A 15,871-nucleotide genomic window follows, 5' to 3' on the forward strand; every position below is an offset into this window, starting at 1 on the left:
AAAAAAAAATGTTAAAAAGTTAAAAGAAAAAAAAAAAAAGAACCTCAAAGAAGTCCTGGGAGGCTGCAGTTTGGAGGACGCCGCAAATAGGTGCCAGTTGTAGAATAATGACAGTGCACCAGGTCGTGTGTCTTCCATGGATTACTTTGTTTAATTCTCACAACTGCCTGTGAAGCCAGTGCTGTTATTATTCTCATTTTACGTGTGGGGAAACGGAGCCTTTGAGAAGTCGAGTCACTTGCTCAGCTACGTGGTTATACATGGTAGAGCTGATGGAGCCCTGTTCAATCCAGGGTTCATGGGCTCTTAACCAGTTCTGCTGTTCTGACTTTCATCTCTTATTACTGGTATTCTCTGAAAAAAAAAAAAAAAAAAAGAAGGTAACCAAGAATGTTTGGTTTTGCTCTGCCTTGTTTCTTCCCAGGTGAGAGTCCACACCTGGAGTTCCCTGAAGCCCTTGTGCTCCTTCGAGACCGAACATTTTGTCATGGAAGCCGGGAAGGCCATTCTCGTGTACGAGGAGCTGGTGCCTGCGTTGTTGGGGCGCTGTGGGAACTGTACCCGGCAAAGCTGTGTGGTTTCCTTTTACATTTCAACGGACAGCCGGCTCCTGAGCCCAACCAACTATCACTTCCTGTCTTCTCTGAATGAGACCGTGGGGCTCCAGAAGGCACACATCACCGTAAGTACCAGGGGCCTGGGGTCACGGCGGCCTTGCAGACCTGCCCTGCTTTGGGGGCAAGCACCCTGCATCCTGCATTTTGCAAAATTCTTCCTTGGTGCTGACTTTACCTAGGACCTGGGGAAGGTTAGCCTCTTTCCACTAGAAGCAAAGACCAAATGACTTTTCTTCTACCTCAGTGTTTGTCAAAGTTTAGGGCTCCTGCCATCCTGTTATCCCGTGAGCCCTCTGTAGTGGGGCCGGAGCAGAGTGGGAGGCGGCGGTGGGAGTCATTACAGCTGATGGCTCTCTCACTGATTGCATTCCAGGCTCTGTCCCCAGGCTCTACTGCTTTGTCCCCAAAGTATGAGGTGCTGCATTGACACTCTAGCAAACCTGTGTAGAGGGGAGGAGTAACGTGCTACAGCCGGAAAACCCCAGCAGGAGCATGCTGATTTTGAGTCTTTAAGTAGAGTCTGTGATTTGTTTTTAATGTTTAGTTTTGAGAGACAGAGACAGAGCATGAGCGGGAGAGGGGCAGAGAGAGCGGGAGACGCAGACTCCAAAGCAGGCTCCAAAGCTGCCAGCATGGTGCCCGACGCGGGGCTCGAACCCACGAGCTGTGAGTTCATGACCTGAGCCAAAGTTTGATGCTTAACCGACTGAGCCACCCAGGGCCCCAAGTCTATGAAGTTTTTAAAATTTCCCTCAGGGGTACCTGGGTAGCTCATTTGGTTCAGCGTGGGACTCTTGCTTTCAGATCAGGTCATTAACTCATGGTTCGTGGGATCAAGTCCAAGGCTGGGCTCCACACTGAGCGTGGAGCCTGTTTAAGATTCTTTCTCCCCCTCTCCCCCTCCCCCCTCTCGAAATAAGAAAAAGAAATTCCCTCTACTCTCTTTGATTTACTGCTTCAAAGTAACTTAATCATCAAATTTATAATTGCCAAGAAAAAAAGAAAAGGGATGACCAGGACGTGTTGTTATAAAAATTGTGAGCTGGAGAACGTGGAATGTGTGTACTTGATTTAAAACCTTTCCTACCCTCTCCCCTACACAGAGTGATTAAATGTATTCTAGAAAGTTTTATTCTCTAGTTTTCGTGAATTTTAAACTTGTTTTACACCTTTACTTCATTGAGAATGCTTAAGTGAGAGGGGTTTTTTTTGCATTTACTTAGCTTTTTAAAAAATTTTTTTTAGTGTTTTATTTATTTCTGAGAGAGAAAGAGAGAGAGAGAGAGAGAGAGAGAGAGCACGAGAGAGCATGAACAGAGGAGGTACAGAGAAATAGAGGGAGATACAGAATCTGAAACAGGCTCCAGGCTCTGAGCTGGCTGTCAGCACAGAGCCTGATGTGGGGCTCGAACCCATGAACCATGAGATTATGACCTGAACTGAAGTCGGATGCTTAACCGACTGAGCCACCCAGGTGCCCCTAGACCTTTTTTAAGAGAGAGAAATTGCATGAGCATGGTAAGGGGAGAGAGAGCAAGACACAGAAAGAGAGAGAGGGAGGGAGAGGGAGTCTTAGCAGGCTCCACACTCAGTGCAGAACCCAACGTGGGGCTTGATCTCATGACCGTGAGATCATGACCTTAGCTGAAATGAAGAGTCAGATGTTTAACTGACTGAGCCACCCAGGCATCACTCATTTATTTAGAAATAATCATATAAAAACTCAGTCTTTGAACTGAAAACATATCTTTCTTAATAGTGAAATATTCACATAACAAAATGCAAATTATCTGTAACTACTGATGCGGAACAGCTATGGAGGGGATTATATATATTTACGTAGCTTCTTTCCAGAAAAAAAATGAACGAAACCAAAAACTATGTAGCAGATAAATTTGCAGTCTCTAGACTTAGGATTTTGAAATCTTTTTCTCTTTGCTAAGCCAGGCCTTCATGAGCCTGGGACAAGTGGGTATGGGGGAGAAGCTGTTCCTTTGTCCTACCTCATTTGGATTTCAATGAGACTTCCCTTCCTAAAGGGATATAGTAATAGTAACTATAGCTAACATTTACTGCAGGCTTAATACAGGCCAGGCTCTTGGGTGTGCTATCACCTGTAGGATGCCGGGAAATTGTTTTCCATGTCTCCCTGAAGCCAGGGTACAAGCTCGAACCTGGACTCTGCAGTCAGATAGAGATGAGACTGCTGATCGGAAGAAGGCAATACCAGGGAGCAGGGCACAGTGCAGCTTCTGGCTTTGGCTTTGGCACATGAGCAGCCGGGGCCTCGTGGCAGCCATGTGGGCCGGCTGGGGCCAGCTGTGTGAACTGCATGCCTGGGACAGCTTTAGGGTCTTCACCGAACAGCAGGGTGGCATGATTTGGGAACGTAACATCTCGCTTCTGTCCTGAATCTCTGACCCTCCGAGAGAAACCTAATCCATTTTCTTAAGTGTCTTTTCTGTTTCCTCCAAAGTAGGTTTTTTGTTTATAACTCAGAACCCTGCATGATGTGTAAGGCCAAAATGACATACAGTAAAAATGGCGCCCTGAAATTCTGTATGCGACACATAACGTGTAACATCATCCCTACCGTGTGGCGTGTCTGCATGTTGTGAGGGGTCATGTTTCATGTCAGATGCACAGCTTTAAATGCCAGATCAAACTCAGCCGCAGGCTCACCCTGAGAACTTCACAAACCCCTACCCTCCGGGGCGCAGCCCAGCCTCGCCTCACCTTAGCATGTACTAATTGGCTAGTTAATGACAGGACTGAAATTGCACTTTCCTTTGCTGATATCGTGTGGGATTCGCACATGTTAAAAGTGCTAATGATGTGATTTTATGGTGCCAGGCAATAAAAGAGAGAAAGCTCCAACGGTAGAACTTTTGTAAGTGCCTGGCAGGCGGCTGTCTAGATTGCGGGATCTTTTCAGAAGACCAGCTTCATGGTTGTGCCCTGTAGCCAGCGCCACATATATCCTGAGAAGGTTGTTCCAACTTCCTAGCCCTTATGCAAAACTGTTCCTCCCTTGATCCCCTGAGAAAAACTGTGAGAGACACAAAGCTTTGAGCTTCTTGTGAAATATTCTTAATAATCGGACACTACATATATCTACACTTGGTTTGAGATTATAATTTGGTAATTTCCCACAGCCTTAAATAAATTTCCATGGTTTTTTGTTTTTTGTGTTTTTTTAGTGTCTGACACAGTGCATGAAATATAAGACTTTGGCAACTGCAGGACCCAAGTTGTAGCGAACGTGCTCCTTGATGGGCCACAGAAATGTTCTGATAGGTATTGTGTATAGAACAGATAGGTGTCCCCTCATCGTTCACTTAATTTATCTTTTTCTCTCAGGCTATCATCTCTCAGCAAGGTGAAACCTTTGTGTTTGATCTGGAAACCTCGGCTGTGGCTCCCTTTGTTTGGTTAGATGTAGGAAGCATCCCCGGGAGATTCAGTGACAATGGTTTCCTCATGACTGAAAAGACACAGACTATATTATTTTACCCTTGGAAACCCACCGGCAAGAGTGAATTGGAGCAGTCTTTTCACGTGACTTCCCTGACTGATACCTACTGAGGAGTTACAGGTTGTCTTTTCAGCGGACACTGGAATAAAGCATTTCAAAGGCACCGACTGAAGCTGAAGACAACCAGAGATGAGTTGAAGAGGCAGAGAAATGTGTCTGCTTACTGCCACACATCTGATTCATCACTCTGTGCAGAGTTTGTACAGAGCATTCTTTCGGGAAAGGTTGTTTACTCAGGTGTTGTCCTCCAGCAAGGCTGTGCATCAGTATTCCTCTGTGCTCAGACTGTAGTTTGAGCCCTGCCCCCACAGCTTTAGCACTCCATGACCCAGTTATAACCCAGCCGCCTCCTCCTACCCAGGAAAGGAAGTCTACACATAAAGTCCTCTCAGGGAATCACAGGATCATGATGACCATTGCGGTATCTGTGGAGCCAAATGTGGAAGGTTGTGAGGTCACGTAGGCCTCTCCTAGTTAGCTTTGAGAAATAATGAATAATCACAATGAAGCTGCTTTGTTATTATTCCCTGAGGAAATGGAGGTTCAACTGTCACAACAGAAAGAGATTTCTGGGTAGTAGTTACACTGGTTGTTGTTGCTGGAAAGTTTGGGGTGGTGTTGACTGTTGCCATTCGATTACTTTTTTGGGTAGGGTTCTTTTTCCCTTTGTGAGTTTTGTTATAAAATACTGTTTTGACAATAACAGCTTCTTTTTTCAAAGGCCATTTAGAGTGATTCTCCTTTGAAAAATAAGCTCACATTGAAATGGACATCACTGTGGTCACTCTGGAAACTTCTGCGTGTCATATGCAGTCACCTGTAATTATGTCTGGGTTGTAGGTGTGGCTAAATCCAATGAACTTTCCAATTCAAAGGCTGTGAGTTAGATTTATATTTGTTGACCTTGCCAGCAAACTGGTGTTTCTTTTAGCTTGGGTTTCAATCATTTTTATTAATATTGATTAATTATAAACTGCTGTAAAATTGTTTTATTATGCATGATCATGTTTATAAATTATATTGATAAAGACGCAAATGGGTCAAAATGTTAATAGGTGAAGGTGTGTAGAAATTCTTTTGTACTGCTTTCGCAACCTTTCCACAAGTTTGAAACTACATCAAAAAATAGATGTTACATAAATTGCATTGACAACATGATATTTCATCTGTGGTTTATTTAATCATTCCATAAACATTCAGTTGTGCCCAGTATAGTGGTGGGCATGAATTTCCCTTTACGTCCTGCCAACTTCTTATTCTACTTGATAAACTGGGAGAGTTTGAAGAATCTAGATTGAGATATTTGAAGGGTTTTCTCTGGGAAGAATCATGTAATCGGTTATGGAATGGACTGGCAATGAGAGTTTGGCTAAAAGTCAAGACTAATTAGGTGCACCCGGGTGGCTCGGTCGCTTTTGCCGCCAACTTCCACTCAGGTCATGATATCACTGCTCTGGCACATTAGTTCGAGCGCTGCATTGGGCTCTGTGCTGACAGCTCAGAGCCTGGAACCTGCTTCAGAATCTGTCTCCCTCTTTCTCTGCCCCTCCTCCACTGGCACGTGTTCTCTTTCTCAAAAATAAACATTAAAAATTTTAAATTGAAAAAATAAAAATAATAACATCAAGACTACTTAGATAATAGATTTGGCTTTAAGATGTGAGAAGATTTGGGCCACTGAAGTTCAGTGACTAAGAGGAAAATAATTGCAGGCAATCCGGACTTCTCTTTCAATATCTAGGAATCTCCTCATTTTATGTATTGAGTTATATATATATATATATAGTCTTATGAAGGCTTGGGATCTGGGGATGCAACTCAGAAGCTTCTTACTTGGTTAAATAATTTTCTATTAAATAGAATAATATAAATTTTTCTATTTAAAAATTAAATAATTTTCTTGTCACTGTTGAAATCCTGTTTTATCTAACTGTTGCTGGAGGACAGGGACACTCCTCCCCATAAAACTGAAGAATTTGCTAGGCTGGGTGCTCTGTGGGGTGGGCTTTGAAATGCAGGAGCCATAATTCAGATCATAATTCTGCCCTTACTAGCTCAATCTAGTTACTCAATTCTGTGTTCAGTTTTCCATGCGCTGAGATGGGAATAATTATGTTTACCCTGTAAGTTTGTTTTGAAGAATACATGTTAAATTTAGCTGAAGGGCATGGACCAGTGGCGGTGCATAATGAGGGCTCTGTAAATGTAAGCACCATCCTGGAAGGTGAGAGAAGCCAGGGCTTCGATCTACACTGACAGGGGCTGCAATCCGGGTTCTGAGGCTTAGTGGTTGTGTAACCGACCTGCTCTTTAGCTCATCTGTGAAATGCGTATAATAATCTCTAGCCTTCAAAGGTAGTTGTGTGGACTAAATGACTATTTATTTGGAGCAAAATAAATGCTCAATAAATGGTGGCTGTACTTGACTTTCTTTAGCATCGTAATCATTTTTACCCAATTAACACATGAGGCAAGAGTAAAACTGAAAGAAATAAAGGCAAATGTCTTCCAGATATATTTTTAAGAGGGGAAAAAGATATCAGAAAACAGTGAATTTATAAGGGAAGAATAAATGAATGAAGAGACATAACTATATGCTGACAACAACTGATAAAAGGAGAGAAATACGCTATATACACATAAATTCTGTAGGAGAATGATAACATCAGAAACGTTCTTCCACAGCTCACGTGTGGCTCTGTGGTTAGTCATTTGTGCCATTTTAATAGAGTTTATTTTGCCACATTTACTGGATTAGAGTTTGATGTACTCGCTCTTGGCTTTGGATTTCCGAGAAGAGTTTTCTGTTCGTAGCTTTGCAAACATTAGTAGGATGGAAAGAGCAGGATCCGGTCCTTCTGCCACACTGGATGCAAAGCACATTCCACAGAGTGTGAGATGAAGAGAGGTCAGTTCACAGGATTCCATCTTCTCATTTGAGAACGGAGAGGCCAATAAAAATGGTAATTTCCTCATTCACATTCACTGTAACTCTTCTTTATTTATTTATTTTTTCTTACTTGTCTTTTCATTGTAAGGGGTTTTCAAACCATGAGAAGTCACTTGGAAAATAAATAGGAAGATTGTTTTCTCTGTTGGAATGAAAGTGAACTGGAGCGCAGGAGAAATAAAACTGTGTTTCCCACGCATTCCCAAAGTGACAGAGACCTCAACAGAAAGGGTAGTCGCGGGCTCCCAGACATGAAACTTACTCCCCAACTTGGTAAGATTTAGGGACAAAAACAAGTAGATATTATTTGTGCATGAAATCCAAAGCATTTCAAAATATGCCCAGAGTCTACTTGGACGGTGATTGTAATCTTAATCAATTCAATAAGCGCGTAAAATCTGAAGGGCTGTGCAGAAAACAGATTTAATAATGTTCTCAAGCGAATGGGGGAAATTCTTGTTTTCTAATTGACTTATCAGAGGGCATGGACCTGTGTGATACTGTACAAACCCCTAAAACTCACAGACAGATCCAACATTACGACATATCTATGTTCTGACTCTAAGGACTGTGTGACTTAAGAATTAATTCGTATATTTAGCAAGCATTTATGGAGGGGCACTCTGAGCTTCAGGCACTGTCCTTGTCCCTGGGGGAATTGCAGGTAAAAAAAGGCAGACCAGTTTCTTCTTTGCATGGGCTGTCCATTGTACAGGTGTTTTCAAAAACCAACCTCTGTGCTTCAGAGCCCAAATATAATGCAAACGCAGTGTTTGGGATAAAGAACAATAACTGGGCAAGGAGTCTGCAGCAGGCTCTGGCCTTCAACACTGCAAGCCCCCCACCCCTAGGAAGGGGGTGGGGGGCGGGTTTATAGGGAAATACAAGATCTAGCCGGTTTCGACAGGAATTCTGTATGCTGCCAGCGTTCTTAGTCCAGTTAGTCGTTTTTGGGGTGGCGCTGGCTTCCTAAAGCAAAAGGTTAAGAGGGAGGAGGTGAGCTTTACGGAAGAGAAGAAAAAGGTTATTTTATTATTTTTTTCAGTGTATTAGGACCTATTTATTTATTTATTATTTAAATCAAAGTTAGTTAACCTATATTAAGGGCACCTGGGTGGCTCAGTCAGTTGAGCATCTGACTTTGGCTCACGTCATGATCTCAAGTTCGTGAGTTCGAGCCCCACATCAGGCTCTGTGCTGACAGATTCTGTCTCCCTCTCTCTGTGCCTCTCCCACTCATACTCTGTCTCACTCTCTCTCAAAAATGAATAAACATTAAAACAAATTTAAAAAACCCCCACAGTTAACATATAGTGTAATTATGATTTCAGGAGTGAAATTTAGTGATTCATCACTTACATAAAATCAAGCTCTGCTGAAGCATCAGTGCAGCCATTTTGATTTTTGTTCAACTGTATGCTTTTAAGTGGTTTCAGGGGGAGACAGACAATAAGCAGGTAGATGAGGCTATTTCAGCTGGGGACAAGTCCTGTAAAGTTACTGCGGCAGTGATGGGGAGCACTGTTATGTAAGGTCATCTTGCTCAATACTTTCAGAAGACATTTTTGAAAGTTTATGATAAAAAACACATAAAAAAAGTTTTTCAACAGAGTAAAGAGTCTTAAAAGACCTTACTGTAAAGGCGCCTGGGTGGCTCAGTTGGTTAAGCGTCCGACTCTTGACTTAGGCTCAAGTGATGATCTCATGGTTCGTGGATTCGAGGCCCATATCAGGTTCTGTGCTGACAGCGAGGAGCCTGCTTGGGATTCTCTCTCTCCCTCTCTCACAGCCCCCCCCCCCCATAAATAAATAAACTCAAAAAAAAGAGAGAGAAGCCAGAAGTTAAAAAAAAGAAAAAGACCTTCACTGTAATTAATACATAAGGAGGGAAAAGCACGAGACCAGGGAGTTAGCTAGGCTGGGCTCTGAGCTTGTGACTATTAAGCTGAGGCTGAGGCTAACCTGCCAAGATATCTCTGAGCCCGTGAATAGTGGATGGGCTTTGCAGAAATAAGGGTATTGCATCACTGTGTCAGTTTTTATCACTGTCTCTCCTTCTATCTGTAGACATGGGTTACTGAATCCTGCCAGGAAGGAAAAGTTTGCAACAATAATGCAGCTTAATCCCTTCGGTCGGATTCCAGCCTTTACACAGGATTTATTGAGCAACACCTTTATGCTTTAAGCACATTATGCTATGAGCACAGTACAAAGTACAGAGCTGTACAAAGGATGACAGTAACACCTAAGTGACCCAGAATTCCTGGGAAATGGGACGGCAGGACCATGGAAATTTCTGGTTAGGAACTAGTACTCATTCCTGGCTCATCATCCGTGTGAGAACAACCCTCTTGTTCTTATTCTGTTATTGTTACTTATTAAGGCTTTTGTAAAATTTACTGGATCTTGGGAGACAATTCACATATTTCTAATAGGTGGGGCAGACGTTATTGATGGGCCACCCTACAGCTGGCTTCCCCTCTTCTCTGCTAATAGAGGTGACTTTGTGTCCAGCCCCAGGGACTGAATTGCAATTTGTTACACTAATTCAATTCTCCTTTGCCAGTGATTGGTCTAGGGTGAGGCCTGTGGCCCAGTTCTGGCAAATGAAACACAAGGTGACACTTAATGTAGGGTTTGCAGGGGCAGTGGAGCGGGGGAGGGATAGGTTTTCCTGCCAGACAAGAAACAGACCTGAGGACCTGAGGAGGGACTCTGCTGTTGGGTGAAGTTGAGAAGCTGCTATGTGAGGACACGATACTTGGAGCTGCTGCAGCCTTTTCGAGCTTGAGGAAACAATACTGACATGGGGGATGGGGGGGGGCGTCAGATGTTGAACTGTTGAGTTAACCCTGCAATCTAACTCCGGTCTTACGAAAAATAAGGCAGTATTTGTTTAATCCAGTTGTAGTCAGGTATTCTGATTTTATAACCAAAAGCATCCTGATTGATATAGCGGTTAAGGGCAAGGGCTTTGAAATCAGATATACTTATGTTTGAGTTCCAGATCTCCCACTAATAGGCTGTTCGACATTTTATATAAGTTCCTGAGTCTTTCTGTGCCTTAGTGTCTTTAAAATGAGAGTAATAAAATAATAATAATAGGGAAAGCTTAATTAGATGATACATACATATGGATAGCACACACTAACTATTCAACAAATGTTAGCTATCAGGATTACCCTTTCCTCTGTGTTAAATCATCAAAGAAAGCCTAAGCACTGGGTGATGGTTGGGAACAGCACCAGCCAGGGGAGCTGCTGGGGGAGAGGGGGCAGCAGTGGCACCTGGAAGGGGAGCGGTGAGTACCTTGATTCCTTCCCAGAGCCTTAAGCTCAACACCCTACTTGGTCATCCTGAAGTTACAATGGTAGAAAGTGAGGGTCAGGTCATACAAGTCCTATTTGGCCAGCAGATGATTTTGTTGGCACAAAGAGTGGTTTCAAACATTGAATTACTTGGGGCTCCTGAGTGGCTCAGTCCATTAAGCGTCTAACTCATGATTTTAGCTCAAGTCTTGATTTAGCAGTTTGTGAGATGGAGCCCTATATTGGGGTCTGCATTGACAGCATGGAGCCTGCCTGGGATCCTCTCTCTCTCTGCCGCTGCTCTCTCTCTCTCTCTCAAAATAAATCGATAAATTAAAAAAAAACATTTTAAAAAAGTTGAATTACTTGTTACTGTTTAAAAAAAGGAACATTCTGGGATGCCTGGGTGGCTCAGTTGGTTAAGTGTCTGACTTCTGATTTTGGCTCAGGTCGTGATCTCATGGTTTGTGAGTTTGAGCCCCACATCTGGCTCTGCGCTGGCAGTGTGGAGCCTGCTTGGAGTTCTCTGTCTCCCTCTCTCTGCCCCTTCCCTGCTCATCATCTCTTTCTCTCAAAAATAAATAAACAGATAAATAATAAACATTTTTAAAAAGGGAATATTCCATGTAAAATCTAAATCTATCTCTGATCTTGTAATGATATAAGAAAAGAAAGCCACTATTTGCTTATTCCACTCCTAGTCAGTTATTCTTATTTTGTAATTAGAAGCAACACAGACAGGCATGGGCCTGGAGGTCAGACATAACCGGCCCTCGGGGAGGGTGGTGTGGGCGCCTGGGTTTTCTCCCCGCCGAGGGACTCCTGGCCATCAATGCCCTGCACTTGGATGTCTCCAGTAAGAAAGGCTGTGGAGGTCCGACTCACCCTCCACAGGGGGGTGAAGGAAGAACCCTGCTCATTTATCATGGGAAGCCAGCCCAAGTTGGGTGCATGCTTCCCGATCCGTAGTTTTCGTCCTTGAACAAAAAGATTTTTAGCTCATCAAACTTGCAGATACAACCGAACTAGATTTTGCCTTGCTAAAGATCCAGATCGTGTGCGGGCACGCGCGTGTGTGTGTGTGTACGACTATGTATACAAATAAGGCCCGCATGTAGTGCAGTGGCTACAGGCGCATGCTCTGATATTGAACCTCCAATATGCAAATTTGGCTCCAACACGACTGAACTTGGACAAATCACTTAAGATCCACACCTCTGTTTCCTTATCTTTAAGATGGGCTTAACAGTAATGAGTAGCTCAAAGGTCTGTGAGGATTGAGGAAGGTGCAGTTCAATGTCTAGCATTGAGCAGGAAATGCTGGCTCATTCGTCTAAAAGTAAGGATGCTGACTGGAATGATCAGGCTTAAGGGAGTCTACCTTGTTCTTGCCCAAAGAAAAAACCAATTTAACTCTTCTAGTAAGGAAAAATAATCATCAGGCTTCGGTGACCTGAAATGAAGGGAAAGCATTCAGGCAGGAAGCCCAAGAAGTTTCTAATTCCCTCTTCTTGTAAGGCTCTTTCCATTTTTATTGAAGTAAAAAAAAGGCGAGGAGCAAGAGGCATGCCAGCTGTTGCATGATTGTGCAAAATCCGGCTCCTTCCAGCAGAGGCCTCCTGTGCACCGGAAGTGAGGCTGGCGGTGGCCGAGGGGACAGCCGCGGGCCAGGGCACCGGTTTCCCGGAGGCTTCCCCCGAATAAGGCAGGGAGGAGGCTCCGGGAAGGGTTTGCGGGGCCTCATAATGCCGGATGCCAGTGCCCCCAGATCCCGCAACAGTTTTTCTTCAGGGAAAGAAAGAAAGTGAAGGGAGGGGGGAGGGGAAGGGAGAAAGCCGAGGGGAGAAAGGGAGAGAAAGTGAGAGAGAGAGAGAGAGAAAGGAAGGAGAAAGGGCGAGAGAAGCAGGAAGAGAAGCAAAGAGAGAAAGGAGGGAGGGAAGAAAAAAAGGAAAGATGGGAGGGAGGGAGGCTGGAGGGATTATGATTTTCAATCCTAATTTAATTACTGCGGGTGGATGAAAACTTGGCCTGAAGCCTCCAGAAGAGGTGACGGATGGGGGAGAAGGCTCTGTAAGGGGGAGCAGCGGGGAGGGACGGAACCCCGAGTCCAGGCGTCATCTGCAGGCAGACAGGAACCTTCTGGTGCGGCGGAGGGAGCGCGGGAGGCTGGCTGCGGGGGAGGCCGTGTGGGCACGTGGGTGACTCGCGGCCCACACGTTCGTTCTTGAAGCTGTAAATCTGGGCTGCTTTGCCTTTCAGGTCTAAAACGGGCCCTGGCTCCTGTAGGTGTGCGTATGTTGGTCGTCACGCAGGGGGTGCTCTGGCGGTAGGAAGCCCGGGCCCCTTCTGGATCAAAACTGGGGAGGAGAAGGCCGCTGAGGGCTGCTGGCTTCCAGCAGCGCCCGAAGATTCCCGTTTCCGGGGCGGCGCCGCCCCCTGCTGGGGAGGTCCAGGCCCTGCGTCCCACTGGCGGCGCGGGTTGACAGGGGTGGGATTTCCGGTTCTTCCGCCCCAGGAGGCCAGCTTCAGACTGGGCCGGGCTTCCATACTAACGCGGGGACCTCGGTGGAGTTTGGAGGCCCCGCCGGCTGTGAATTGCTGGGGGTAGAGGAGGGGGAGACACAGGCAGGACCGGGCAGAGGGTGGAGGACCCCAAAGCAAAGGAGGTGAGAGGGACCGGAAGGAAGGCCAGGGGGTAGGCAACCGGCCTGAGCGCGTGGCCCCTCCGGAGGACCTGCTCGCAGGGACTAGAGCGCACGGAGCGTGCTCTCACGCGCTGTCACATGCGCTGCGGATGGGACCCCGCTTTCCCGCTGCTCTGTCAGCCTTCAGTGCCTGCTCCTGGCAGCGTCGTCTTCCCTCTCCTGGGCTTGCGTGACCTTCCCCTTCGGAGCAGCCACGCGTTCTGTGTTGGGGTGCAGAGCCAGGCTGAGGAGTGCAGTGTGAGCACTGAAGGCCGAGTCCAGCCCTGGCAGCTTCCACTAGATCTCCAGGTGCCTCAGGGGCTTTGCCATGTCGCCAAAAAAGGGCAGGAATTAAAACCTCTCCCTGTTTACTTCTCAGATTGTTATGAGACTAAATATTTGAAAATATTTTGTAAGCGAAAGTCTGAAACTTTTGTATTTGATTCTTTTGATAACTGTAAAAGGAACTTTATTTCAAAAGCAAAAGAGAACATTTACATTTGAACAGTGATGAAAGGACGTCCTGTGAAAAAAGTCCCTAAGATGAAGTTTCTTATTTGAATTTCTGTAACAAAACAACTTGTTGTGGATTCTTGCCTTAGGAGAGGGAAGGGGGAAGCCACAACAGCTTTGAAATGAGAGAATACAGGCCTTGCAGCCTGATTGTCTAGTATCCAGCATCAACTCGTAACCTACCCGGATCTTGTACATTCCCTTCATGGGCCTGGAGGTTTCATCTGACCGTCTTCAGCACCGGCCTGCTTCCTGGGCTCCAAAAAGGAACCCCAGGGTAAAGAGTTTCCAGAATTGTTTTATTTGCTATTCTTGTGGCCTGGGGAGAATATTCTTTCCCTAAGAACCCACTCCTGTTCCTTTCCCATTCATCTGAGAAATGGGAATCAAGGCCCTGACAGTTCTCTACAGATCACAAGGAAGATAAACTTGCTTGCCCCTCTCCTTGGGCAAGATCCCAAAGGCCACGGCCCCTTGACGCCCCTCAGTCTTGGCATCAACAAGCCCAAAGTCTCTTGTGTGGCATTTAAGGAGCTACAGACCATAGTGGGTGGAGAGCAGGCCTCTCCTCCAGTCAGTGCAAGACTTGGCTGTACCTTTCCCCCATCCTACTGGGTCTAATATCCTTGATCCTCTCTAAGGATTTCCTGAAGAGAAGCTTACAGTGCGTCTTTCATTATTAATCCTGGGAAATGGTTTTGCTTTGGGTGATGGCCATTGACCATGTTTGCAGGGGACTTTCAGAGTGAGTGTTTGCATACACATTGGCGTTAGAAAGAACATCCGGGGTTCAGTCTCCTCCATCAGTTACGTAGAGAACTTTGATCTGTGCCCGACACTGGAATCTGTTCACCCAAATCAACCCCTCCTAATATTGGGAACAAAAGTTGATCACCCTGTAGCTTCCCTGCTCTTAGCATCGCCATGGGACTGGTCCATTCAAAGCTCCCATTTAGGGCCGCCTGGGTGACTCAGTTAAGCTTCTGGCTCTTGATTTTGGCTCTGGTCACGATCTCACGGTTTGTGAGTTTGAGCCCCACATTGGGCTCTGAACTGGCAGTACAGAGCCTGCCTGGGAATCTCTGTCTCCTTCTTCCTCTGCCCCCCGCCCTCCCCACCCCCCTGCTAGTGAAATCTCTCTCTCTCTCTCTCTCTCTCTCTCTCAAAAATAAATAAATAAACATCTTTAAAAAACCCAGCAAACAAACAAACAAAAGACAAACCCAAACTTCCATTCAAAACTCCCATATGTACTCCTCTACTCTCTTCCCCTTCCAGCTGTCTGGGACCATCAACTTCCTAGCAAGACCCTGGGAGCCATGGGCTGGAGGAAGAGGGACTGTCAGCCAGGATCATGACAAAGTAGAAGAAAGACACCCTACCCAGCCCTGTCCCTGCTGCAAGTGTGGCTATTAAACCACCTTACTGGAATCAAGAGGTCTTGCTGTTAAATATTTTATGTGTGCCTTAGTTTACTCATCTGTAAAATAGGAACAAATTTTTTTTTTTACAAATAGTTTATTGTCAAGTTGGTTTCCATATAACACCCAGTGCTCATCCCCACAAGTGCCCTCCTCCATGCCCATCTCCCCCCACCCCCCCACATCCATCAGTCCTCAGTTTGTTCTCAATATTCAAGAGTCTTTCATGGTTTGCCTCTCTCACTCTCCCTCACTATTTCCCGCCTTCTTCTCCCCCTTGGTTCTCTGTTAAGTTCCTCCTAATCCTCCTATCGTGCAAACATATGGTATCTGTCCTTCTCTGCCTGACTTATTTCACTCAGCATAACACCCTCAAGTTCTATCCATGTTGCTACACATGGCCAGATTTCAAAATAGGAACAAAGTTTTTACTTCACAGGGTTTTTAGACAAGTAGTATGAGCTAATGAATGATGGCCACCAATTGTAGTGCCTGGCACATAATAGATGCTCACAAAATCGTTGAATAACATATCTTCATTCCTGGAGGATTGTTGTGATATTTCAGTGAAATTATCATTTTGGAGAGAGAGAGATCAAGATGGAAGAGCTAGTTGATGGAAATGAGAAAACGATTTTACAGCCCCTTCCTTCCTCTCTGTTAAGAAGCTTGGACAGTCCGAGAAACTAGTCATTTGTCTAGGGGAATGGAAGCAGCCTGTTGTAGATACTGTAATAATGGAGGATGACATCTGTTTAGTTTCAAGCTCCTTTTTAGCATCTTCCCCAGCCACTGGACAAGAATTTATAGTTTCTGGGATTGGTGTTTAAATGAAGCAGCAGG

General features: G+C 45.2%; 1 protein-coding gene across 1 annotated transcript in view; it reads left to right on the plus strand.

Moving 5' to 3' along the window:
• The window catches only part of MANBA (mannosidase beta), a 117,130-nt gene extending 111,820 nt beyond the window's left edge, over nucleotides 1-5,310 (plus strand). Inside the window, exons 16-17 of the mRNA XM_039220822.1 lie at nucleotides 425-682; nucleotides 3,978-5,310. Coding sequence (XP_039076753.1) covers nucleotides 425-682; nucleotides 3,978-4,202 — 483 coding nt within the window. The 3' untranslated portion in view covers nucleotides 4,203-5,310. The remainder of the gene's footprint in view (nucleotides 1-424; nucleotides 683-3,977) is intronic.
• Nucleotides 5,311-15,871: the final 10,561 nt, after the last annotated feature.

The sequence above is a fragment of the Hyaena hyaena genome, unplaced genomic scaffold (genome assembly GCF_003009895.1).
Source record: "Hyaena hyaena isolate Hyena2069 unplaced genomic scaffold, ASM300989v1 scaffold_914, whole genome shotgun sequence".
Classification (NCBI taxonomy): Eukaryota; Metazoa; Chordata; class Mammalia; order Carnivora; family Hyaenidae; genus Hyaena; species Hyaena hyaena.